The following is a 27109-nucleotide window of genomic DNA, read 5'->3' on the forward strand; positions in this document are numbered from 1 at the left end:
TTAAAGACTTTTGTGAGAAGGGACAAGGAAAAAATGAAAAGAAATCAAGTTCTCAGACATTATTTGAAGGGACTAAAGATCAAGATTGTTAAAAGTAAAACGAAGGAATATTAAGTTGGTTTGTTTGATCAGGGTTAAAAGAGATATGTTGTTATCTCTGGTTACCCTTAGTGGACTTTTGCTGACCAGGACTGAAATGATGAGGCTGTATGGATTTGTTTATAGATAAGAGATGGGATGTGGGAAGAAGAAATAATTTGTTGAATTTTAAGAGAAGGTAATAAGTTACTAAAATTGTTTATACTTGTGATGAAGGGAGAAGTAATTTCTTTACATATTTCTTCTTTTTTTCTTTACTATATTCTTCTTTTCTTTTTTTTCTATTTTTCTTTCTATTTTTTTGTTTTCTGCACTTTCTATTTTTCCTTTTCCTTTTGTTTCTTTAGTGTGTATTAGTTTTTATCTTTTTAGTTGTAATTTTTAATAAAATTACTATAAAAAAGAGAAATATGGGGCTGAGTAAGATAGATTAAAGAAATCAATAATGGAATAAATGGAATGAGAAAATGGATGGGAAGAAAATTACTTTTCAAGCTTTTTAAAAAGCACACAGATTTGCTAGCTTGATATATTTAATAAAAGGAAGTGCTTCTGTCTTAAACTGAGTTGTGGAACTAGCTTCTGTGTCTGATTTTTCTGCAAAAGGGCATACCTACTTTTTGAGGCTTATTCATGTGTTTCAGAGATAAAGACATTTAAAATTAGCAGTTATCCCATATCGCTATAACCATTTTAGCTCCAGTTCTATATATAGTGCATGCTTATACTTGTATGTGTATGCGGGTCTTGACAGAGAGACAAATAAATGCATGGTACTGGTTTATAAGGAAAAAAAAAACTTTCAGGCAATGCCAATCTCCAATATCTTGGAAATCACCTTCCACGTTATGATTGTATATGGTGTATGTTTTATTCTTGATTGCTAACTGTAAACTGCTGAAAATCTGGAGCTGATTATATTCAGAAGAGAGAGATTGGTAGGTAGGTTGACAGACAGACAGGCATAAGATAACAGAATGACCAGTCTTTCCTGTTATACAGCCAGATAGGAAAGTTCAAAAGATAAGACTCCTCCTGTAATAGAAGACCATTTCCCGTCACAACAACCAAAACACAACATTTTGAACTACCTAGAACAATTACGTTTCCATCTGTACTTGGAATCGTCCATTTTGGCCTATGTCTGGAATAAAGCATCCCAAACATGCTGATTTAAGTTTTTGCAGACACCCCCCCCAACAGCTGTTCTGTGTGGAGAACAGCTTGTGCATGCATTTAGGGCAAAAAAATGATACCCCAAATCTCTTGCTAGGGACACATGATAATTGTGACTTAAGATTCACTTGTTCATGCACTTTGAAATCATTTTTAAGAACAATTTGTTTGCATACATTTTTGTCAAAAGGTGATAGTCCCAAAGTAATATCCATTTTAGGGAATAGCGCCATGAATTTCCTTAGTTAACATAGTCATGTCTTATAGGAGAAGGCAAAGCTGTGTCCTTTAGATCAGAATGAAATGCATTCAGAGAACATCTCAAGGTTTCTTTAAAGTTTGCGCTGATGTCTTTAGATTTCACAATGACCGCTTTGTAGGGAGACTGCAAACAGTTCTGTTGAGCCCTTCAATTCTCTTCCGCTTGCTGTTAAGAGAATCCTTGGGATTTGGACCTCTAGTTTACCATTCTCTTTGTAAATTTTTTTCTCACATCTATCTAAGAAAAAAGTGTAACTGGTGGCGCTTTCTTTTGTATTTGTCCCTTGAGTGTCAAAGAAATGCCTTTCCCTCATTAGTGCTTTATTAAAATATACATCGATTTAATTATATACCTCATAACTTGCAAATGGTATTTTGCTGCTTTCTTCATGTGGGAGTCTTCATAAGTACACAGCTTCGCCACTGGTTTCACTGATCACGCCTGCCTTTTCTCCCTCTTTGCAGCTGGCCATTTTGGTTGCTGATAAGGGGTTGTGTGACGGCAGGCAGCTTTTCTTTCATAACTATGTGTTGATGTTGACTATAGATCAAGCAGTGAGCCAAGTTTCAGCTTGGGAGTGAGGTCATTTTATTCTTCCTCTCATTTCCTTTCCTGTCAAGTCCATACAAGTCTTTAAGAACATAGGGCCAATACCACAGTACTGCAAAGAAATGTTTCCTGCCAGTGTGGTCTTTTGCATCCTCCCCCTCTCTGCTAAAAATGAAAAATAATATATCCTGCTGCATATTGTGTATCCATCCATACTCTTAATTTGCATGCAATGGATTTTTGGGTGATGGAGTAGGAAAAGAAGATGGGGCTTTGTAAGGAAGCTGGAAGGAGCTTTGTATGTCATCTGACTTAATCTAAGGACGGGATACTACAGTAGTTTTTAATAGGCTTCATGGAAGCTTTTCCATTATGTGAAACGGTAGGCTGTATTGTAGATGTGAAAGCATTTCTGTGTTTGAATGGAGGTAGTATTACTCATGTCTTTGAGCTTCAGTTTAATGAACCAGTCCAAATAAGATACAGTATGTATAATCTGTTGGAAAGTGAATTTCCAACTAAAATCTCATTCTTGCTATTGGTAGTATGGTTCTACCTGGTCTTACCACAGGAAGAAAAAGTCAGGAAATTACCATTTATCTAGATTTATTTCAATGCGGAGTTTTTGAAATTTCTTTTGTTTACCGCCAATCATGATTAGCAGGGTAAAATATCTGACTATACTAAGGGGTTATGCATGTATAGCTCCCATAAGTGTAGACCCAATAAGTCTACTACATAAATGAACCATCAACCCATCAAAGGAAAAGTCAAATATATTTAATTGAGTTTATTGAAAAAGTGGTATGTTCAGTTGTCCTTTATGAGTTAGCACCATGCACTTTGTACCTCCAGTTTATCACAGCAGTGACTAAGGACAGTTTAGTATTTTAATCTAATATATTCTAATTAATTTTAATTAATGTATAATAATTATTCACTGCAATGTATATTTTCCCCATAAGGGAAGAAGCTTGAGTGCATTAGTCTTTGCAAGATTGAGTTCCTTCTGCCTCCTTTTTGGTTTCCAGCTATTAATTTTGAAATGCTTAATAACCACTTTTATTTGGGAATGAAGGAAGAAGAAATATAAGAGAAGAAAGTTTAAAACTGTTCAGGACAACTTATTTGAGGGACTGCCTCTTCCCAGTTACATCTGCTTGTCCCATCAGGTCTGGCAGAAGAAGTATGTTGAGGATCCTGTCTGCTCAGGAGCTACACTTGGCAGGACCTCCTGTTCTTGGTAGGTGTGATCAAAACAGCTGGAAGAAGCTGTTGTCCTAAGAGCCACAGGATTAGACCAGGGGTCCCCAAACTCTGCAGCTCATCGACCCCTTCATTGAAGTTTCAGATTGTTCATTGAGTCCCAAACATTTATTAGGTGACAATAATGTAATAAATACTACTTCAACTAATAGTACAAAGACCTCCAGCCATTTATCGACCTCTTGGATAGCCCCATCGACCCTTGGGGGTTGATATTGACCACTTTGGAGAATCTTGGATTAGGTAGTCAGGCAAGTCCTCCACCCAAATAGTAGAACTATCAAACTTTCCTATGGGCAGACTGTGGTTGCTCTCCTCATGCTTCTCTTGGCAGGGTCTCTTCACAGCATTCAGGAGCAGTTGGGGACTATTGCAGGAACTGTTGCTATTAGCATAAAACCTGTTGCATGCACAGTCTGCTCCAGCACCAGCAGAATGGCCAAAGTTCCCTGTGTCCCGGTAGCGAGAGAGCAGATGCAGCCCTCAAGAGCTTGTGACCCACAATTGGACGACCCTGCCCTAATCCAGTTGTGTAATTTCCATATAATTAATTGCTCCAAACAGTTTGACAGTGTCTGTGGATGTACCTGTATGCATCTTGCCTATCAAATGTAATTGCATCAACTCTGAGGGAACATTTGAAGCTTCCAATATTGAATTTCACTAACTTTCTTCTCATACAGACTCATATTCTGAATGCATATCCGTATGGGCCAAAGTGACTGTGACTCTGCACTGACTGTTGAGGTGATGGCTACAGGAAAAAAGTAGAATTTCATGCATGAACATAAGTGCTGGCTCCCGCCGTGTAGCACTAGATTCTCATCAGCCTTTTCCCAGACAAGTTAGGAGTGCGAAAAGCCTTTTTGTTTCAAAAACCTACTGCAGTAAGCCGGTTGTGATATTTTAACTGTGATTAGTTTCCTTAGTTTTAAATGTTGTAATATGCTTAAGTATTAGTCATAAAAAAGGATTCCCTTTGGTTCTTTGTTTATTACTTCTACACTCCCTTTCTGTTTAAATCATTGAAATGTTGCACATCATGTCAAACAGAATATGAAATCATGGTTTCAAGTGACCATGTTTTGCATTAACAGTAAAGAAGGATGAAACTTGTACCAAGCCACTGTGATTTTGGCAAATTTCCTCATCTTTTGGTCTGCTGTGATGATGACCTAATTCTGGAACCTTTTAATTGGAAGTGCTGAAGGAAGTGGCATTTTATAACTAGGATAAAGCACCATTTTTGTGATCTTGTGGAATAAATGGGATGTTTCATTTAATCTTTGCCACCTATGATTTAAATTTTAATTGGGGTTAAGACAACAAAGCAGGTTTACAACAGGTAATGGTTAAATATTATGCCTGCACAGGACTACATGATAAAAAAAATCACCTGAATGTTTGCTTGCTGTTTCTTGTTTCTTAGCTAGCCAAGGAAGACATTCAAATTGTTCTTGACATGTGTGGCACGTTACTGCAAAAGCCTTGCCTGAATATAAGAAGCATCTTGCTTTTAATTCATTACGTGACCTTTGAAACAAAACGGCTTTGGGTCTCTGCTGTTTCCCCTAAATTGGGAGAGACAAGGAAGAAGCAGAATATTATTGTGCTTTACCTAGCCTTCCCAAAGGAAAGGAAAAGCTTGGTTGGAAAGGTAAATTTTTCAGGGATTTGTCATATCTGTAATAAGCCCATTGCATTAAATATGTAAATTGCACGCACAGTGCATGGCTGCAGCCTGTCTTTGGTTCTGTCAGCACAGCCCATAAGATCCCATTTGTCTAGAAGAATGCTTTTCTGAAAGGTATGATTATTCTAGACTGCTGAACAAGTTCTTTGATGTGACTGGCATTTAAACAACCATAGTGTTTTGAAGAATGACGAGAAGTACTCTGCAGGAGTGATTTTTTTTATATACGTGTATTGACAGGAGGGAGGAAATGGAAAAGAGAAAAATGGGGGGCTGGGTTGGGGGGCTGGATTATGCTGTTGCTAAATATCATATGTGTACAGAAGCAAGACAGCCCTAATTTGAGTTGAGTTGCCCCTGCATCCCTTACCATATTGTCAGCAAATCTGGGACAATTTTTCCATTTAAAAAGTAATATTGGGGTGGGGGAAATAATCTTCCCTTCAGGAAAATATGGTCTTTCCTGAACAGTATCAAAATCTGAATCATCTGTAGTCTGAAGACTATGAGCAGTGATTGCAAGAGGAAGGGGAATTGTATGTGGAAGGGATGAAGATAGCTGCTTCAGAAATGCTGAGGAGCATCTTGAACACTTGAGTATACATTCTGTGAGTTTTATTGGAAACGTATCAATATTATTAAGATAAAATCTCCTTCTAGGTACCAGAAAATGAACATGATCTTCTCAGTGATGGTCTAAAGCAAAAGTCGAGGTGTAGAGATTTAGAGATAAAACAACTTTGTTTGCTCATATTTTGTAAAGGAAGTTCATAATTGATTCAGTTCTGCAATTTCACCTATGCTGGCTTGTAAAAAAAAGATAACTTCTGTAATAATAAGTGCTTGGTGAGTGGGCATCTTTGAATTCAGTGAAACTCATATCAACTCATATTATCAACCAGTGACTGCTTGGACCTCTGATAGTATTATGAAAACATTCTGTGAGAATGATTCCATGATAAGAATCATGGTTGCGCATTATGGCCATAATGGGGAGAAACTTTAGCTGCCATATAGAAGATCTGTTGGGAAAGGCTGTTCTAGAGCTATTTATAGCTGTTTTCAGAAAGGTGACTTTCTAAAGAAGTGGTCATGTTAATATATTACAGGAAAAACAACCTTGTTTTGTGGCCACTTAAAGGCTAAGGGTATTAAGGGCATTATAGCACGGTAAGAAATTTATCACAGGGAGGAATCAATTCCCCGACTAAAGGCATGCAGTATAGAGGAGCTTCTGCATCCAGTATTGATGGTCTGAGAATTAGAGGCCATTAATAGATTCTTTAAATAGTGTATTTCTGTCTAAAATAACATCACTAATTCAATCTAACAGGGCATAGTCTCTTGCAGAATGCAATGCTCATCCTCTATTTCTGTTTTCATCCTTAATCATTTCTGAATAGGTTGAAGTTGGCTTGAAAAACAGTCATTTCAGGCCATTTTGATGAATTGGGAGGAAGATTAGGAATGGGAAAACTAATTGGATTTCAAATTCCCATTTCCACCTGTAATTTGGGGGGGGAGGGGGGAAAGGGTGTGTGTGAAGAATCACACTGCCAAGATTTGATTGCTTTACCACTGAATCTCAGGATGGTTGGAGCCATATATAGGTGCTTGTGGTGCATTCTTCATAGTTTGCTTACTAATATATCTCTTGAGTATGTATGTGGTAAACCTGTTCTCCTTTTGGGTTCCTTACTCAGATATACCAATTTAAAAGAAGAAAGAACTACCATGAAATGGAGCATGGCCTTCTCAGTAGAACATCTTTTGCCAACCTGCTGCCTCCAAATATATTGAGCCAACTCCCATAATTTGGCTATGCTGGCTAAAAATTTGGGATTTTATATCCAATATATTTGGAGGATACTTGGATGAGGAGGGCTGCTATAAAACACGTTCTGAAAATGATAAAATTTAAAAAGCATTTGTTTTAGAGAGTGGACAAACTTGTACATGTTCCTTCTTGTTGCTAGGGTTAGCATTGATGTTTTTGTGGGTGTAGTAGATAAATTAGATAACATTTATTTTTTCTATATTTTAAGAGTAATATGTTAGTTAAGTTTTAAGAGAAAGGATAATACCTTTTTAAAAGATGCACTGTGCTAATGTGCTAAAAGTAGCTTTGGAAGTACTGTGTGCATATTATTTTGCAATGTGTTATAAAAACACAGTCCTTGCTCAAGGAAACTTCAGTTGAAGTATTTAATGAATGAATCACTGCAATAGAGATAGTGGGAGAACCAAGGGAAACCTAGATGAGATGATCACTAACACAAATATTTTGAATATCTTAATTCATTTTAGCTGATATCCCTGAGCTGAAATCAAGAATAAAACATATATACATATTATTCTGGAGAATGGTGTATATAATTTGATCTTGGTCTTCATGGAACAGTTATAATATCTCATTATAGTGTAGAATGATGATGTATAGCAGCATGAGAAGTTTTGTTTAGATAAAAGACATATCAATCAAAACCATGTTTTATTTTTATATTTTGCATGGAAGTTATCTTAGATAATTTCTTGCAAATAAGAGAAATGATGTTACATCAGTATTGCATAATGCTTTCCAAATTTTGTTTACTGTTCATTGTTTCCTTTCAACCTTATCTTTGAGTTCAAAGCAGAAACATTTACAGGTAGCCTAAGAAAGAGTGTATAGTACTGTCATTAATTCAGTTCAAGATATATTGAACTGTAACTCTCATAAAACCCTCTGTCTAGAAATGATGGGGGTTGAACATATCCAGGTGAAACCAAATTGGAGAAGGCTGATGGTAAGCCATAGCTGGAGGACCTTAGGAACTTCAGTGATCTACAGTGATGTACAATATTACTTGAAGGCAATATGAAGAATAATTACTGTTCATTGTTTCAGTATAAATTTGGGGTATAAAGAATCATTTGGTATAAAACATATTCCACAAGCATTACAATAGCTGAATGGCTTACTTTGGAGAATAGTTATTATACCCTCCAATTGCCCAAAAGTAGATACAAGATGTACAATTCTAGCAACTAGATTTTTTTCATGGCTAGGATAGGGACGGAATCTAGCCCTTTGGTTTTTCCAAAAGTGAGCAGTGATAGCGAAGAGAGATAAATGTAAAATTATTCCTTATCTTACAATGAAGGTGGAAGAGTCACTATGGCAATTTGAATGTGAAATTGATCTGAAGAGCTGTTTTGCACTTCTGAAGTTTTGGTATTGATCTTCATGTAATGAATTGCAGGGGCTCCAGGGCCTAGGATGCGTGAGTGGAACTGTGATGTATATTCCACTGCTGTCAGAACAAATGTTTTTTCTGTTCTATCAATAAATCTTACACAGACAAAATCCATTTTGTATACTGAAAGAAAAAAAAACCATCCTGTTTATTTCAGAAGAATGTCTAACAAATACCTTTATCAAGTAGTAAATGGAAATAGATTTTGTTATAAATGAATACTGTGGGTTATGACTATAAAAACAGTGCACATATTTCAGGGGCTACCTGTGAGACAGAATTAAGATGGCTCCATTTGTCAATCCCATATTGTTATTTATAAACTTTGATGGGAAGATGAATATGCTTAATGTGGCATATGTTGTGTTCCATAGGTGCTAGAACAAGATGTGGTTCTGCAATCTATTGACAGAGCTATTGAAGCCATTCATAATGAGGCAATGAAGAATGGAGGAAAATACAACTTGGAACAGAGGGATGTCCTCCAGTAAGTAAAACAAGGACATTCAGGACAGTATGAAAATACTTTTATCTGAAGGCAAATGCAACTAAGCCTTGCAGTTACTACTTAGAATCATCTTAGGTATTATAAGAGACATTGAGCTGGCTCTCTCTTTCTTTCATTCATCTTTTCTCCGTGTAGTACTTTATTCAAGTCACGTGGTATGGCAATGTTTTCAAAGGGTTGAATATTGATTTGCAGATCATTATCAAGGTTTGTGAAGGCATAGCATAATTCTCATAATTTAGAAGAGTGGAAAAGCAGAAGAGGATGCTGTTTTAAATTGAAGGACATCATAGCTGAATGAATGAATGAATGAATGAATGAATGAATGAATGAATGAATACAAAGTAACTTAAGCTAAAGATCAAATGTGATTTCTGATTACTTTGGGAAAACAACTGTATTAGTGAGTTGCTGTAAGTAGAGCATTTCTGTCATGAAATGTCATATCATCAGATAATTTCGCTGGATTAGACATTGGAACGAGGATGAGTTTTTATCCTGATGTGAATTATTTTGTCCTGATGTGAATTATTTTGTGAAATAAGGGAATCAGGGAGTTGTCATAGAGTGCACATATAATCAACATAGAGAAGAACAAAGATAGTGAAGATGTTTGGCATCCAAGAGAACAGAGATTTGTAAGCAATTAATTCCAGCATCAAACTACCTGACGTTTAAGAAAGTCTTCATTTATTCCTGGCATTCCAAACTAGGAACTGTTATGTCTCAGTGCTTGACATGGGCAAAATATTTTTTTTTCTTGAGAAGTTATTTTTAATTACCAAAAAGAGAGAGAGAGAGAGAGAGAGAGGGAGGGAGGGAGGGAGGGAAACATAACAACAATAATAATGGTCCAGATCATTCCCTTCCTATTCCATCCAATTAAATACAATGTAAGAAAGAAAGCAGTAGTTTCCTGAAAATGCAACCAAAGAGAGTAAGAGGTAAGGGAGATAAAAGCCTTAGTGTGGAAGAAAAAGGAAAAATGGAATACAGGAAAGCTCTTAGGCTATACAGAGGACTGTGTATTGTTGAAATGGATTGATTCTATTACCTTTTTGAATGTTAGATTAAAAATTATTTTTTTCTATGTAAATCTTTAGATATTAGAGGAAGAGGTGAACATATTCTACATTTATACCTGACCTTTTTGAATGTTAGATTAAAAAATTATTTTTTACTATGTAAATCTTTAGATATTAGAATAAGAGGTGAATGTATTCTACATTTATACCTGTACCAAAGAAAGTCAGAAGTTACTTTTCTTTTTCTATGCTTTTTCTTTTCTGATGTTTCCTTTCTTTTCTTTTTGACTTTTGTTGTACTTTAATCTTTCTGAAATTTAATAAAATTAATATAAAAAAAGATTATACAGAGGATTCATTGAGTAGAGCAGAAGAATGTGAAGTTATTGGAGTATCACATTTGCTGTAAAGAACTTCTCAGCATGACTATTAAGATTATGATATCACTCATACAAAAGTCCCCTTACCTGAGAACATGGTGACTTCCTCTGGAGCTAGATGCTCTGTAATCTAAAATTTATATTGTTTAGGGAGTGTTCAAATAGCTTTATATCCAGATTAAATAATTATAATTAGTGGAAAAGATAAAGCCAAAGTAGCCTTTAATATCAATATATCAGAACACTGTAATGGTGAAATTGTTTAGGGAACCTCTATTTTAAAAGTGTTACTCTAAAGCTGAAAAGAATCTGTGATCCTTAGATATTTTTAAAGTCCAGTTTTCGTCAACCCTGACCATTAGCCATGCTGGTTGGGACTGAATCCAGTAACATTTGAAAAAACCACCAGATCCTCTCCATCTCTGTTGCATTCACCCTTTGTAGTTGAATTTCCTCAACAGGGCAGTAAGGAGCTTCTTAGTTTTCTTCATATAGATATAGGAAAAAGCTTGATTTATTGTTTAATTGAAAAAAGATTTTGTATACAGATTTCAACTCATTGTATAGCTGAAATGTTGGACATTTCTGTAAACCTATCTTCTCAATGTGATTCTTTTGCTATGTTGTCAGAAAGTTGATCCATCATCGGAAGGAAACAGTTTCCCGCAAAGGACACTCACCATCCACTCAAGGAATGACCCCATCCACAAGTGATCACCATCTGGACCTAGCCAGGCAACCCAATGGTGTCTGCAGGACTGGATATGAACGACACCACAGTTTGCCTAACAAAGACACCCAAGAGGGTGAAGGTGGCCTTTACCAGGTAACGCTTTTGCCATATTTATACATTCTCTCCTGCTTGCTCTAGGCATGCAGAACTTATGCCTTGGCTGGTGTTAAGGTGTACCATTTTCTTGTTGAAAATTGATCAACAGATGTTCACTCCAGTAAAATACAGCTTCTAAAAAGCTGTATTTTACTGGAGTGAACATCTGTTGATAAATTTTGTAAACCTTGAGACTCCATGGATTCTTTTTGGGTATAGCAGTTCACCTGCTAGCTACCTGTTTTGAGAGTTAATGGAAAGTAGTGGTTTTATTAGTCTTACAGTCTAAGACCAGTCAAGGATGAATGACAGCAATGATGAGTTCTTATGTTGTGATTATTGCAGCTGATGAGTCTTGCAGAGTAGAGTAGCTGTTCTATGTTAGACCAGGCTGATGTGGTCTAGAATTTCATTTACAGATTTTTAAGTATCTCTAGGAACAGGAATTTGTCAGTGCTGATTAGGATATCCAACAGTCTCACAATATACTTGTAAAGAGTTGAGAATTTATTGCAGGGAGAAATGTTTTAGTATGCTGCTGCTTGTTATCTTACCTCTCTTCTTCCGCCAATATTCTCCAAGCCTTAGTTAAATATGGAGAATTTAACTGATTTAAGGATAACTGTATGGCTGACTGGGTGGGAATTCTGAGTGTTGCAATTCCAATGCATCTGAGAGCACCTGATTGGGAAAGGCTGCCTTACATATTTTTTGTTACTAATGTTAAACTAAAAACTGAACACAGAAAATGTGAGATATAGACAAAGCTTCACCTGAGCATAATCCTTTTCCAGATATGTATTTGTTAGGTTCTGAAGTTAACAATATAGCAGGGGAATCAATCCCCCGAAAGGACAAGGGTATGTCTTAGTTAAATGAAGGCAAGCTCTTGTGATTAGAGATACAAAGGTGTGGGGAAATTAATGTTGATGGAAATTGATGGAACAGGGCCTGTCACCTTCTAAAATAACTTTTCTTTTGAGTGTTGACATCTGCACCTAAGAGGAATAAACTCATTTAGCCTTTGGGGTTTTTTGGAAAAGAAGAGAAAAACCAGAAATATTTCTCTATGGACAGAAAAATGAATAACAGAACTCCTCTGCCCATCTCTATTCCCCATCATGATCCTTTTGTATCAGTGAAGCTCTAGCAAAGCATAAGTGCATTGACAAATAATGGGAAGACAATTTCCCGTAATCCAGTTTGTAAAGGATTTATGGCCAATCTCTTTTGAGTGTATTCCAAATAGAATGTGCTTTGCACTATGATACACAGATGATGCACTCAGAATCATGGTGAAGTTGGGGAAAATACACCTTTTGAAGTGTGTGTGTGTGTGTGTGTATTGATGATATAATATAATGATTTTTAAGCTTCAGTTTCTTCCCTCTAATTTGAAGTGATTTCCTGGCTTTAGGCTTAGTCTTCATGGTTGTTTCCTAAATAGCCTGTTTCTGATTAAATTGATTAAGTACTAATTGCTTCTGAGAAAAAGAATATGAAGGACAACAAATTCCCTCTTTCTGTTAAAATAATTGAGACAGGGTAGTAGGATTTGAAGAATTCTGAATCCTTAGAGAGTGTGTAGCCTTTGGGGCAAATGCTTGTTTCCAGATGTTTTGACAACACAGGGAAATCTTCTCAGGTAAGAGAGGGCGACTGTGGAACTAGGTTTAAAATGCATATACTTTTGGGCCAGCATGCATTTAGGCTTCAGCAAAATACAGTTTGGATATCTGGGTACATTTTGGCACTCCCCCCCACCTCCCCCCAAAAAGGCCTTTCTGGCTCACTTTCTGATAAGACTGAAATTACACATTCTTAGGATTGCAGCAATTTGAGAGTATGACTGCTGATCTGGTCTCATAGATGAAAGCCGCTGGGTTGACAAAAGGAAAAGGAAGATGGGCAGGAGAAAATGCAGTCCTACTCCAGTGTTCCTCTTTTTATTAGTTTATTAATTTATTTCCTTAAATTTAAATTTAGATTCCAAAAGATTCTGGGCAGCTTACACTTTAAAAAACAAAAACAATAAAATAGAAAAAAAAGAATCATGTACAACTGGAAAAAAACATACAAGCAAGCAAAAAACGACCAACATAGACTCAATAACCACTCTACCTCAAGACATGGGAGAACAGCCAGGTTTTCAAGGACATTTAGAATATCAGCAGGATGAGAGCCATAAGGATCTCTGGGGGAGGCTGATTCAGAGGGCAGGTGCTGCCACAGAAAAGGTGTCTGATGGATGACACTATTTAATCAAAGGCACCTGGAGCGTGCCTGTTCTGCCCAACGTTACTGGGCAGGCAGAGACTACTGGAGATAGTTGGCCCCTCAAATAACCAGGCCCTATGCCATGAAGGCCTTTAGGGGTAATGACCAGCACTTTGAATTGTACTTGGAAGCCAGCCATTAACTAGTGTGGTTCATAAAGCTGTGGCAGGCCCATGGCTGCGTGCACCACTGCGTTCTGGACCAGCTGCAGCTTCCGAGTGATGAGGGTTAAAAGCAGTAAAAATCCAACATTAAAAGATCACCTCGCTGAGGAAGAACTACGCCTACACCTACCACACCTCCCAATAATTAGTGGGGTCACACATCGTCTTTTTCTAGGTAGGGAATCCATTTGTAGGAAAGAATTAAGCTGAACGCTCCCACCCTAAATATATATAATTATAAATAAACATTGCATTAATATATATTTATGACCTGATATACTGCTTCTGGGTAAGCAATTCCAAGTCACTAAATCCAAATGGCTCAAGAAGAGAAGGCCCCAGCTGGCACACTGGGCATAGTTCTGTAGATATGCTTCTTGTCCTAGCCATCATTTGCAAATCATGACAGCTGTGGTCAAGGAAAACTCCTCTGTCCACATCTTCAAGATGTACAAGCCAAACAAACAAACAAATCCAGATGAACAGGACCTATATCTGCCCCAATACTGGAGTCTGAGGCAAATCCAGTCTTTTCTACAAAGAATGATAGAAATTTGCTCACTGCAAGCTTCTAACTGTTCTGACTCCCCTCCTTCAACATCTTAATGGAAGAAATGCTGTGCAGTATTGAAAAGCATTTGCCGAACTGTTCAGTGCAGATGCATCAGAGGAAAAGAAGTAAGCCCTCCCTGCTACATCCATTGCCACAGAACAGGATTGCAAGCAGGCCTTGAGGAGGACTGAATTCCAGGTTAAAACCAAATTGTACCCAGAGTTTCTGCAACAGTAATCCTGCCTATTATCAGTCTGCTTCATCTCTCTCAACAACCTGGTGAACCAAGATGTCTGATGTCTGTTGAAGGGAAGAGGGCATTTAGGAACAATATGGTTCACCACCCTGGCTAGCTCTATGTTCCACAGTTGGCCAGGTTTAAGCAGTACTGATGACAAACTAGGCTGGAAATTGTGCAAATGCATTCAGAAAACCATCCAGATCCATCAACCACCTGGGTTAGACTATCTTAATTACTCCTGTATCCCAGCAGAGGTTTATAGCAGCTGCCAGTATAAAATTGACCAGAGATCTGTTCATGACAACAGAATTACAGCCAGCAACCCCACTTTCAGAGCACCAACTCCAGGCAAACAGCACTAAAATCCTGTGTATAATCTGCTTTATGCATGGGACCAGGATTTCTGGTCCCCAAAGAAAGATCCAACATAAGATGATATGTGTGTATGTGTGCACACATACACTTTTTCAGAAGTAATCGTAACATTGGAGCGTGTAGTAACTCAAAGGAGTCAGGCTGCTCTAAGGAGGGTACCCCAGGAGGGATCTAGATTTGGGGGTAAGAAACAAAATTCTGGTTTACCCTCTGGGTGCTGAGAGATTAAAGGATTAACTGAAGGAGGTGCAGGAATAAGCATCACATTTGGCTGTAGGATATAAGGATGGAACCAAGAAGGGGAGTGAAAAAAGAGGCATAGAGATTTGAAAAAGGGAGGAAGGTAAGTAGAAGAGTTCAGCAGAAGGGACTCAGGTCAAAATGCAGGATTCATTGAAAAGAAAACCCACAGCCAAAGACTGGAATTCTTGTTCATCTGGAATCCAGCAAAATGCCATCAGTGTCGAAACCTACAGGCAGTCCTCGGGTTATGGCAGCAAGTGGGACCAGAACTGCCATTGCTAAGTAATGCGGCCATAAAGGGTGACATCATATGACTGTGCCGCTTAGTGACAGCAGTTCCAGCAGTCCTGGTTGCAGTCGTTAAGTGAGGACTACATAGATTGTTAAGTGAGGATCTCACCTGACCATGACTTCCTGCCAGCTTCCCCATTGGCTTTGCTTGTGGGAAGCCAGCAGAGAATGCAGAAATCACAATCACATGACCACGGCTCACTGCAGTGCCAGGTGCCAGGTCATGATCAAGTGATTGTGGAGACACTGCGACTGCTGGAACTCCGAGGACTGGTCGTAAGTCCCCCTCATTCAGCACTGTCATAAGTTTGAACGAGTGGTGGTAACCTGAGGACCACCTATACTTCCTGAATGAGGCTCAGCAGGCTGAGATTTTAAATGGATCCCAGTGGGGATGCAGGCATTTGGTATGTCCTCTGAGAGAAACAAATTGTGCTGCGCTGTCACATAAGGACTTAGATCATTATAGGGTTAGGGTTCATATTGTGTTGTTTCTGTGCTCCTAAGACAAAGGAAATCAAGGGTTATGATGTTGGTGAAAAAAGAGAGAAAGCCCTGAAGTCAGTATTTCCAGCCCTCTCTGCTTCCAGGAGAAGTGTGAGACTTGGGAAGTGGACTAGCTAGAGGAAGCATGGCACACCACTTGATGCTTTTCTCGTCATGAGCCTCTGCAGGGAACGACTGCCATTGTGAATGGCCTTGTCTACTCTGAGACACTTTTTCTAGTCTAAGTAAAAAATTGCTCTGAATGCATTAACGTGAAGGAAGCCTGCACGGGCTGAGCTGTTGTCTTTATCCTTTCACAAGGATAATTTGTTGCATGGATCGCTCCCAGTGCCTCTAATGTGCACATGGCTTGCTGCCTCTGCAAAGGGGCTGAGAGCCACAGAGAGCGTGTGTGCTTGACAGGTCGGTGCAACATGAATGCGGCACTTTGCTGAACATAGCAATTAAACATCCTGCTTTTCTTGTCTGAAAGGAGGGAGGGAGGGAGGGAAGCGACACACATTCCGAGGTTCTGCTTGGCTCATAGAGGAAGCTGATTATTAATGCTATCCTCTAGAGGCATCTTTGAGAAAGGAAAAGAGCAGTCTTAGGACAAATTTGCTGTTGCCTAGAAAAGAATGTTTTTGACACGTTACCATTGCTGTTGCTGATGCCTTGGATTGTTCTAAAATGTTTTCTTCTAGACTCCTGCACAGTCGTGCCGTGCCACTCCTCTTATTCCCCCACCACCAGAGAAACGCAAGAATGTTCAGACAACTGCCCCCGTTAAAAGTAAGAAATTATCTTGCAGGTTGGTGATACTGAGGATCAAATAATCCTAAATAATCAGCTTTACTGGCTTGGCAGTAGGTAGCTCCTTGCGCTCTTGAGGACGAAAAAGAAAATACTAGATATTCGATAATACTTACTTTGTGTTTTTATACCATGAGTTAATGAACTGTGGCAGGAAGTGGATCTTCACCCGAGATGAGCAACCTGTGGTCTTCCAGATGTTAATGAACTCCAGCAGAAAAGTCCATAGTTCTTTAGATGAATATGTTTCAAAACAAGACATGTAGAGCACGAGTGGGGTTGTTTGGAATTAGAGAATTAAAATTGCAATCTGATCAAGAATATCTGCTCAGGAATAAATTTTATTGTATTTAGTAGAACTTGCTTCCAAGTAAACATGCATAAATTGAGGCTGTTGCTTACATTTTACTTTGCGGATTTTCTCTTCAAGTGAAAAGACTAAATTTTTCTTCTGAAGATGGAAATTCCTATTCACGTGCACAACTTGAAAACACAACCCTGAAATCTGTTTTCATGAACCAAAACTAGCCACGGCATATCTAGGAGCAAGTATCTGAGAAGCAACATCATTAAAAAAAACATTTTTCTGTTTCCTCTTCAAAGATAAATGATAGAAGGAACTGCTGCCCCTCCAACTTCCAATTGATGTGGCCTTCTGGCACAAAGGAGAAAGTAAACAGAAGAAAAGCCCACAGTATCAAACTACCACCAATGAGGAACCTGACTCAGATGCTTGTAGGATTTCATCTGAGGTGAAAGATGATACAAAAAACATCCATACTCTTGTATGGAAGGCAAAAGTACAGGATAACAAACACATGGTGGCTTGCAAATTTGGCCAAACGATTCTAGGCAGGTCATGGCTCAACTGGACTGAAACTCAGAACATTTTGATTATTCTGGATTTCAGCCAAGGCAGAGTCCAGACCAATCTTGCAGGGACAGTGGGGCAAATATGATATGCCTTGCCACTCTCTCTCCCCTATGCATCCACCTGCCCAGCATCTTTCTTCCTCTTACCTCCCCTTTGTCACACCTGAATTCAAGCTCAGTATACCCAGGCAATCTACCCACCCAATCTTCTCTGTGCAGTCATTCTGCTAACTGTCCCTTATGTACCACTCTTGCCTTTCCCCCACTGTCTCCAACCCTGGAACACCTCTGCCAAAACATGCAGGTTTTGTTCTATGCCTGGAGAAAGCACATCTGGCTTGTTGTGGGTAAAGACCACTCAAAATTGTCTGTTCCATGGATACAATGGTTGGGGCATGGAGAGTTTTGTTCATCCCTAGTCTAGAGCGCATGTAATGGCTTTCTTTTTAAAATAAAACAGGTTAGATTTTATGCTGGAGAGAATTAAAAAAGGAGATATGCTGGACAAGCATTGGTCAGCCTCCCAGCGTCACTGGGAGTTGGGCAGCATATCAATTTATTTATTTTTATTCTTTTTTTATTTTCTGGGGACAAGGTCAGTCACCCACAATGATGAATATATGATTTGCAGACCTACATTAAGAAAAATAGATCATGATTACCCCTGTATTTTGGGGCTGGAAAAAAAAATAAAGTAGGAGAAGAAAGTTCCACAATAAATATTGTTTATTTTTTCAGTCCTTCCATGTAGAAAAACAGATTACAGGTAGAGATTTCCAGTGCTCCCTTTAAAAAGGAGAGGAAAATGAAAAGGCAGTTTTCTGAAGCTCAGAAGCTGCTATCTTTTTACTTTGAGCACAAAGGAATAAGAGAGGTCTAGGTGAGGCATAGGCAGTCATTTGAAGCTGATCAGTACATTTAGCGTTTTGAGAACATGTACCTGGCACTCTTGCAAATGGCTGCTGGGAGGGAGGAGTTCCTATTTAGAAAAGGGTTGCCTTGGTGTACAGGGGCACTCACAAAACATCCTTTTATCAATAGGTAAAATGCTCCCCGCCACCACTTTCCCTCTATCTTGCCCTCCTCATCATCTGTGTCCAGCTATTTTTTGGAGAGGGGGAGGACTGTAGAGGTCCTGGGGCAGTTTGAGTAAATAAAGATTATGCTAGAGGCTGGTGTTTTAATTTTCAGCAGCCAATTTCCCATTTAACTTTCCTTATTAAAAATAAAAATTACGTGGACAGGGAGCCCAGGAAAGGGACAAGGAAAATCTCCAGGGATTGCTATTCATCTCTGCCCTAGAGGTCTTATTGCAGATGGCTCTGTTAAAATGCTTTCCTCCAGTCCATCAGCTGGCAGAAAAGCATGCTGGTATACATTGCACTGCCCTGATTACTGAGCCCTGTTCTCTCTCAGTGACACAATCAGTAAGCAGAGCTATCATTGCAATTTTAATGCAAGGCAAGTTAAGGAAAGCCATCAATGGATTACTCTAGTTTCATTTCCCTCCCTTTAGCCCCTGTTCTGAACATTTGGTGGGATGGATATAGATAGATGTCAAGTTGCTGCACTAACAGAAGGGGTCCACACCTGTGACCTGTTAGTCAGGCTATTTCTCAACATGTGTCCAGCGGGTTTTTTTTTTTTTGGTTTTTTTGTGGTTTTTTTTGAAGGAGTGTTAAGTCTGTGTTCAAAAAGTAGCCCAGCTGAGAGGCCACAGGCATAGAGGAGGGAAACAGGAAGAATCTGGAGGGATTTCCTGCTCAATCCATTTGGAGTGTTTCCTGCTGCTTCATTCCACCTTCCCTCTTATGTGTGACCTATCAGTTAGGTTAATAGGCACAGAGGAGAAGTATGGGGTGAAGCAGGAGGAAGTGTTTGATAATGAGTGGGCTCCAACCTCAGCTAATGGTGCAAGGCAACGCCAGTGCCAGTAAGTGAGTTGGCAAAATTAAGACATCCCACTCAACCAAAGAAATAAAAATAGTGGATGGCCATGTGAAACCCTTTTTTGATAGAAGCAGTGGAACACTTGCAATTCACCCATTGGTGGGAGAATCCATCTCTGTTTCCAGCTGAAATTGATCTGCAAAGCTTAGAAATAGTACATGTTCAGAGTTCTAGTCCTTTTTCAAAAAACACAGGTGAAGTGCTCTTTCAAAAGTGTGCTAAATCCATGTATATTAGACACCTGTAAGACCTGGCATGTGTTTCAGAATGGGCTGGTAAGGTCGTGCATGAGCAGAAGCCAAGTGTTGAGCCCCTCCTACAGCCCAAGCCACAAAGGTCATGGAGTACAGTGTCTACCGTCTGGAGAGCAGGAGATGTTTCTGCATCAGCCAAAAGTAGACAATAGAAACTGAGCAGGTCCCAGCCCCTCTCACATCATCATCCACCTTGTTGACAAGCTGACCTGGGTCATGTTTACAGTAAAAACTGCATTGGGAGAAGATGGAAGACACTAACATTGGAACAGCTAAATATAACTTTAAGCAGCCTCAGTTCTGGTTTAGGATGAGACACCGACAATGGCTTGAGGACATGTCATATAAACATTACAGGGGCACGTTCATGTTGCAGGCCGGGGAACATGAGGATCAGTCCAAAGTTAATCAAGTGTTAGAATCAGTATCGTTGGCATTTGAATGAACAGGTTTTTTTCTTCTTCTTCTGCAGATAAACTGTATCTTTTCTGCTGCCTTAAATAATCTCTCTTGCAACTATGAAAGGCTGGCTGAGAGGAACTGAATATTTGGTGGGATGGGGAGATAAGGAATAAAACTCCATGAAGGAAACACAGACAGAATATTAAATAAGGCAGTTCAGCATTTAGATTGTGTGCACAAATAAGCACTGCTTACTTGGAGTTTGGCAAGTATGAATTTATTGTTACAAAATACACAGTAAGAAAACTGCATTCTTCAGGTTGGCTGAAGGGAATAGGTTGTAGAAGTCTACTTCATTAACTTTTGATTTATTACGCGCATTTCCCATTATCTACAAAAGTTCTAACTGATTAATTCCACTCCTTAACATTGCTGGCCATGTAAATGCAGGCATTTAGAGCTCAATGCAATGCAATGCAACGCATCCCTCAGGGAAAGAGAAGAATGGGCTCAGTGCAGGATTGGCAGCTGTGGCTCCATAATAATGGAGAAGGAGCTGGGAAGCCTGGAAAAAGTCATTCCCCCAGCGTAACGGTAAGTGGGAATGACCTTGGGAGACAAGGCAAAGAGACGCAGCCAAGGGAACGGTCAGACTTGCCAAATTCTGTTAATGTAGCTTTAAAATAAAGTAGAATTAGCTCATCTGGCCGTGTTTCCTGTCTGGTTTACCTGGGAGGGCTGACACCCAGATCTCAATGAAGCTCTTCCCAGATGTATTCTGTTATTAGTCTTTGCAGCAATCGTTGTTGTAGCCAAAGTTCACTTTTCTGCAGAACTTGTTGAAAGTGCATTGGCTGCCTAACTGGGCTGTGTAATCAAAACAATACAACAAGCCAGGATGAGTTTATGTTCCTGTTACGCTCACAAAAAATCTCATCTGAACTTGATTGCCTAGTGCTGAAGAACTGGAGCTACCATGTGTCTGTCACCTAAGAATAATGGGGCAGCAGCATCTGAGCAGCAGCAGTCAGGGGACATGAGGGTTTCAAGTCTTAAGGCCACGTGGGTGAGGAAGAGTAGTCAGCTGCTTTTAGCCAAATGTGAACCCTGCCTTCAGACAGGCTCTGTATTATTCTCTTCCTTGCTCCATGAAAACAGTTGCATAAAGAATCAAGGTATTATTTAGCGATAGTCCTCTTTTGTCTCTTTTAATGTATAAAAGAGGTATTATTCAAAAACAATACCTGTATGCATAAAATGAAAAATATTGCCTAAAAGTATCCATTTCTCTCCTATAACATAAAAACTTTCCTATAAAAATACTTTCTTATAAAAACATGAAAACCTCTCTCTGTAGAACAGACTTCTCCCTTGTTGTAAAGAGATTAGCGATCAGGAATACTCAAGAGACAGTTAATACAATTTTGCTTTGAGATAAGTGAACCAAGAAAAGTAGTTAAACTACTCTGAAAGCATCCACAGTAAAATTCTTAATGGGCTCTGCTGCAGTTTTGTTTTTTTTTAACCACCCTCTTTTCTTTTGATTTTGTTGCTAAGGCATGTTAATTGTTTCCTTTCAGATGCAACTGGAATCACCTCTGGGTCAGTTTCTAGCACCTCTACTGAAAGCACAACTTCACTGGATACCTTGTACACGGGTTCAACAGAGTCAGGTCTCCCTACTGCTACATCCAGCCCCAACAATACTCCTCCCCCTGTTCCTAGCAGAAGTGCCCTCACCATGGCATCATCCAGCTTAGATATTAGTCCTGTAGTGCAAAGGAAACATGGGAGTGCAAGCAAATCCCCCCAGACCAAAAGGGCTGCTCCACAACCTCCTGCCGAAATGGAGGTGTCAGATGCAGGTGGCAAGAAGTCCTTACAAGCAACGGAGGCCGCACCAGCCACATCTACAGGGATAGAAAACTTTGATTCTCTTTGCCTGGAAGATGAGAAGGCGGCCAATGTAGAGGAGGTGGAGCAGGAGTCATCTGGCCCAGTGACCACCGTGCCAAAGACGATAGGGGCTGAATTGATTGAGCTGATCCGCAGGAACACAAATCTCAGCTATGAGCTCTCCAGGGTTGCTATAGGCGTAGTAATTGGCCACATTCAGACTTCTGTTCCAGCCCTTAATAGCATCATGGAGCAGATTCTCATCTCTCTGGTGGAAAGCAAGGTAGGAGACATGTTTCTTTTTGCCTCCATGGTATGTATATATGTTAAAACTGTACTAAATCGGATGGTTTGGGAATTGCTCTGCAACTTGGAAAGATAAACAAATGTGCTGCTTGGAAAAATTGGAAGATGACATTGTAGACTTAGCAAATGCGGTTCCTGATGTTTTCTGCTTTCTTTGTATGATTAAGATTATCCCGAAGAAAGAAATGAGGCACCGCCTAGCAGAGAGAAAGTCCAGGTGACCTTAAGAGTGACATATGTAATTCCAGAGAAAGCTCTGAGCTGAAAAAGATCTTCCATGCCTTTCCGCTTGATGGATTCTTTGTTTTTCGGAAGACGCATTTTGCAGGAAGAGGAGGAGGAAGTGATAATAGAATAAGATCTCCAGTGTTTTAGGGCACTGTGGAGGCTGTTAGTTCAGTGTAAGGAGTTACAAGGTGCCTGTGATCTCTGTGAAGCTCTACATGTTGTATCAGAAATGGAAATGCTTCTTTTTTCAGCCAACACTTTGCGTCCCATCTGATCAAGTCAAGTGGTTTTACTTGCTATGGGTATCATTTCTATTGGAATAAAAATGTTACTCTAGATTACATTTAATCATGTGCTGTATATCGTGCTCTTTGTAGATTACCCCTAGCAGCACAGTAGTTACCATGCCATGAGGTATCCCTCATAATTGCATCATTGAGATGCTGCCTCCAGCCACATGGAACAGCCTCCCAGTGCTGTGCTTAACAGTGTTGTATGGTCACAAAGGGTCCATTGGTGCCAGTTCTCTGTCATGAAGATCCTCTGATTTTTAGATTGCAAACTGGAAACTAATGGAAAGGGACCCCAAAGTGGTCTTCAGTCAAGTTTTGAATAAAGCAAACTTCTGAGATTGGCCAGAGGAGGGGTTTTTTTTCTTTTTCTTTTTACAAATTCATGCAATGTGTGGATAGTCATCCTGGAATACTTCTTTTCTTACAGGTAAGTTAAGTCTGCCCCTGGGCAGAATGGGAGCCAAAACATTTCTAAGCCTTTTTTTCCAAGTGAAATAAGAGATCATCATTGATTAAAGCTTTTCTCTGCTGTGAACTAAATCTCTCACCCTTTGTTCGAGAATCATATTATATTCTTTAATTACTTGTATCCCTTTATTCTGTCCTCCTACTTTAAATTAAAAGTCAAAGCACTACTTTACTAAATCAATTTTAAAATCCATTACCACAGACTTATTCCCAGTGTGCTCTTTTGAAGGATAAATTGCTCATGATTTGCCTGGTAGTTCTGTGCATGCATTAGAAAGATAAAGGGGGACAAAATATATTCCAATCTCTAATGTTGTGTGTAGTCTGCCAGGGTACCCTAACACACATTCTGTAGTGGAATTATTTTTTTTTTAAGTAGAAACTTGTACTTCTCTAATGTACACACATAACCCTAAATGGAGCAGGGATGGAGAGGAGCTAGCCAAGGTAGTTCAGAATCACTCTGATGTATGGCAAGACTGCTTAGGAACAAAATGCCAGCGTGCCAACTTTCCCATGTGCTTCGGGCTTCTATTTATCTCCTTCATTGCTTTTTACAGTAACATTTTGGTTCAAGTGGCTGATGTAAGGAGAATGTTGTTCCACATCATGACAAGCAGCTGAAGGCCTAATAACACATGGAATACTATAAACCTGGGGTGGTAGCCATGCGGGGAGTGTCATTGTGTCCTTCTGCCTCCACACTTTTCATATTAATATAGAAATATGGCAGATAGGTAAGCAGACATCCACCCATCAACCCATAGCTAAACATGCCAGGCCTTCATCCATCCCTCACTGAATAAATACCCTTTTAAATTGTACCTTTTAAAGCTGCATGCAATGGTTAGGATTCTGTGTGCACATTCACCACATCTAATATATATCTGGAAGCAGGATGGAGATGTACCTATGGAATCTAGTATTTATTGAATGTTTGAATGGAGTTTGACAAGTTTACCTCTCCAATTTCATGTTAGTCCTGTTGCCTCCTCTTCCCTGTTTTCTAAGTTTGGTCTTTCTTCCTCTGTACAATCCCAGCAGTCCCTTTGCTTGCAATGTCTCTTGCCTGCGTCATCTCAGAAAAGTTTGCTTGCTCTCCAGACTGGCATGGAGGACAGAGCCAACCCTTGACCTATGCTCAGTAGACTTTGCTATCCTTTAAAATTTGGAATTCACCTGCTATGAACAGGGGTCTCAGCTGTGGAATAAATTATGCAGAAGTTGCATTAAATACTCTGTTTTCAGAAAGACTTTAATTTTCTACTTCTGCGGAGTGTTTAGATTTATGAGTTCTGTGTTGGGCTGAATGGAAAGTTCTGATCATACAGTCTAGGCTTTCCTTATTGCAGTTCAGGCACTATTCAGTTCATATGAAATATTCCTGTTAGAATACTTCTGAGCATTGCTGCCTGCATGGAAGGAAAACAAACAGACCTGGAGCTGAACAAGTACCGTGTTAAGAGGTACCTGTTACAGGTTGCCACTCTGAGCAAGGGTGATTGTTATTGCTAATCTATGCTCAGGGCTACCACATTTGAAGCAAAAACAATATGCATTTGGGATTTGCACTTGTTGATACCCAGTTGGTATTTGTAATGCTAAACTGGACTGCTCTTATCTGCAGATACTTTGCAGGTCAGGGAAGGAGAAAAGTTGTATGTGCTTATAAGTCATTGATAAAAGATTGCAATCAGCCAAGGTTGATTATTGCCCAATTAATCTGGGAAAGAGTTCAATTGCTAATCCTAAAGATGGCAGGAATGCTTGAAAATCAGGAAAGCATCGTAGCATAGCAAAATGGTGGAAGACAAGGAGGGTCTCGTTCTCTCAGACTCTGCTGTTTTCTGTAAGCGTTTGCCACGTCCTTCTGTATGTCATGTCTGCCGCTCAGTAACGAGTTATAATTCCAGAGGAAAAAGAAAAACATCCTGTAATTGCTCTGTCTTGCTTGCATTAAATTTTCAAAGAAATGACCCTAGAGAGATACTCAGTAAATTGAATTAAGTGTCTGTCTGTCTGTCTGTCTGTCTGTCTTGGCATTGTTAAGCTGTGCTATAGGCTTGAGATGAAGACCCCTTTTCTTGCTTCAATCATACATCCTGGTGATGTGGTTGTCAGCAGAGAGGGAGAAAGAAAGAAACCCCACGTTGCCCACTCTCAATTCCTCTTGTTTGAGGTGTCTCTAGTTGTCCGTGCCTTCCTGAAGAAATCTAAAAGGATGCTTGTGTTTAGAGTGCTCCTGATGTTCTGGGGCAGCAAGGCAGGAGATTGAGAAAAAGATGTAGAGCAGCTTCTGCAGGAATGCAGCCAGCTTTGCACAGTGGAAGAAGCATGCCATCTGTTAGCACTGAAGGCGAGAAGAGAGAGCTTTCCCTAAATAATCATGTTTTCAGGGGGAAAGATAAGACGGGTTGTTTCCAGCATATTGTTTTGCCCTTCAAATGAAGAATGGCATACCCAAAGGTGCTCAGGACAGATCTTTGTTTTATCTGTTGTTATTATTTCAGTCTTTTCTCTAGGCAGCTCCTTATTACAAAGAATCCCAAAACAGATCTTTCAAATTCTGATTCCTGGGATCCTCCATAGTGGGTGGCTCTGCAGCTGTAAAGAGCTGCCAGCTGCTTGATCTGACCCCAACTGGCTGGGGAATTCTGGGAGTCAAAGTCCAGACATCTTAAAGTTGCTAAAGTTGAGAAATCCTGCTCTAAGGCATAATATGGCCAGTGGTTAGGCAGAATAGAGAGCATTGCTAATAGAATGATATTGTTGAAGGCTAAACTGGGTGGGTTTGTCTTGGAAAACTGGTGGATGGGGGATTACAAGGAAATAGATTTGAATGAGAATGGTCATCCCAAAACTAGCAAACCAACCACCCCTACTTATGATGTTTTGATTCTAGGTTTTATTTCATTTGATAAGAAACAAAGTGATTACACCCAAATTCTCTTCAGTTAGTTTTTCCTAATGTGCTAAAATATTGAGGGAGAGAGCGGCTAGGCCCTGAATTGGCTCATGAAGTAGTTTTACAGGTTGGAGGATTGCTATGTTTTTAAAACTCTGTGGCTTCCCCCCCCCCCCTTCTTCCTTAATTCCCCCTAAATAATCATATTCAGAGCCATACATGAACTAGTCCTGATGTTGAAAGTTTGATGACCGTTTAAGGTTTGTACATATTAATAAAGGATTTAAGGTTGATTTTAAAAGGCCAACATGTTTCTTTTAAAATATTCTAGTTTCCTAATTTTTAAGCATTGCTGCTGACTGATATTTTTCAAATATCCTTTGTTAGATTCCTAAAATCACTTGCAGGGATGTGTAAGATTGTACTTTTCTGCTGTACTCCTGAAGAATAATGGCTTTATAATCTCTTGGGCTTCATATGGAGGTGAAGCATTTTCAGTGCATCTTTAAGCCATCCTTCATGCTTTTCCTGCTCTGACATATATATTCTTTTTCCCCGAGAATTCCAGCAATATAGAGACAGCACAGAAAGATACTGCAATTTTTCCCCTAGAAATGTGATCAAAGAAAACTAACTCATAGTGAGAAATTAAACATTCCAATTACATAATCTTCTATGTGGTTTCACAATTGACTCCTTCATTTTTATGAATATTACCAGTGTTTGAAAAGTGGTATATATTTGCTTAATTTAAAGTTGGAGGAATATCTGCAAACACAATAGAAGGTTCTCATATTAAATATCACAGGCTGTTTTGAAAGGCTGAAAAATATGGGAAGAACGTTGCTTGTGCCCCATTTTGGGGAGGTTCAGGAGCTGAAGTTCGGAGGCATCATTTCTCTATCCTTGGGCAGACTCTGTGGAATTGCTTCCTGCAGGAAATGCCTTGGGCCCCAATTCTAGTCTCCTACTGGAAGTTGATGAAAACAGAGCTTTTCTGGAGGGCATTTGGGAGCTGATATCAAATGCTGTTGTAGGATATCAGTTTTTATCTTTGTAAGTTTCTGT

The 27109-nt window shown here is 39.4% G+C and overlaps 1 protein-coding gene across 3 annotated transcripts in view; it reads left to right on the plus strand.

The window, feature by feature from the left end:
- The window catches only part of NCKIPSD (NCK interacting protein with SH3 domain), a 98146-nt gene that overhangs the window by 38878 nt on the left and 32159 nt on the right, over positions 1-27109 (plus strand). The window contains exons 2-5 of one of the 3 annotated variants that reach the window (XM_088134236.1): positions 8656-8768; positions 10825-11020; positions 16358-16445; positions 21526-22124. In XM_088134236.1, coding sequence (XP_087990362.1) covers positions 8656-8768; positions 10825-11020; positions 16358-16445; positions 21526-22124 — 996 coding nt within the window. Of the gene's footprint in view, positions 1-8655; positions 8769-10824; positions 11021-16357; positions 16465-21525; positions 22125-27109 lie in introns of those variants that run through there. The other 2 variants (XM_088134238.1, XM_088134237.1) reach the window with 2 other exon arrangements.

Source organism: Python bivittatus, unplaced genomic scaffold (genome assembly GCF_059951505.1).
Source record: "Python bivittatus isolate LINGU-HERP-01145 unplaced genomic scaffold, Pbiv_v1 ctg000080_np1212, whole genome shotgun sequence".
NCBI classification, from domain to species: Eukaryota; Metazoa; Chordata; class Lepidosauria; order Squamata; family Pythonidae; genus Python; species Python bivittatus.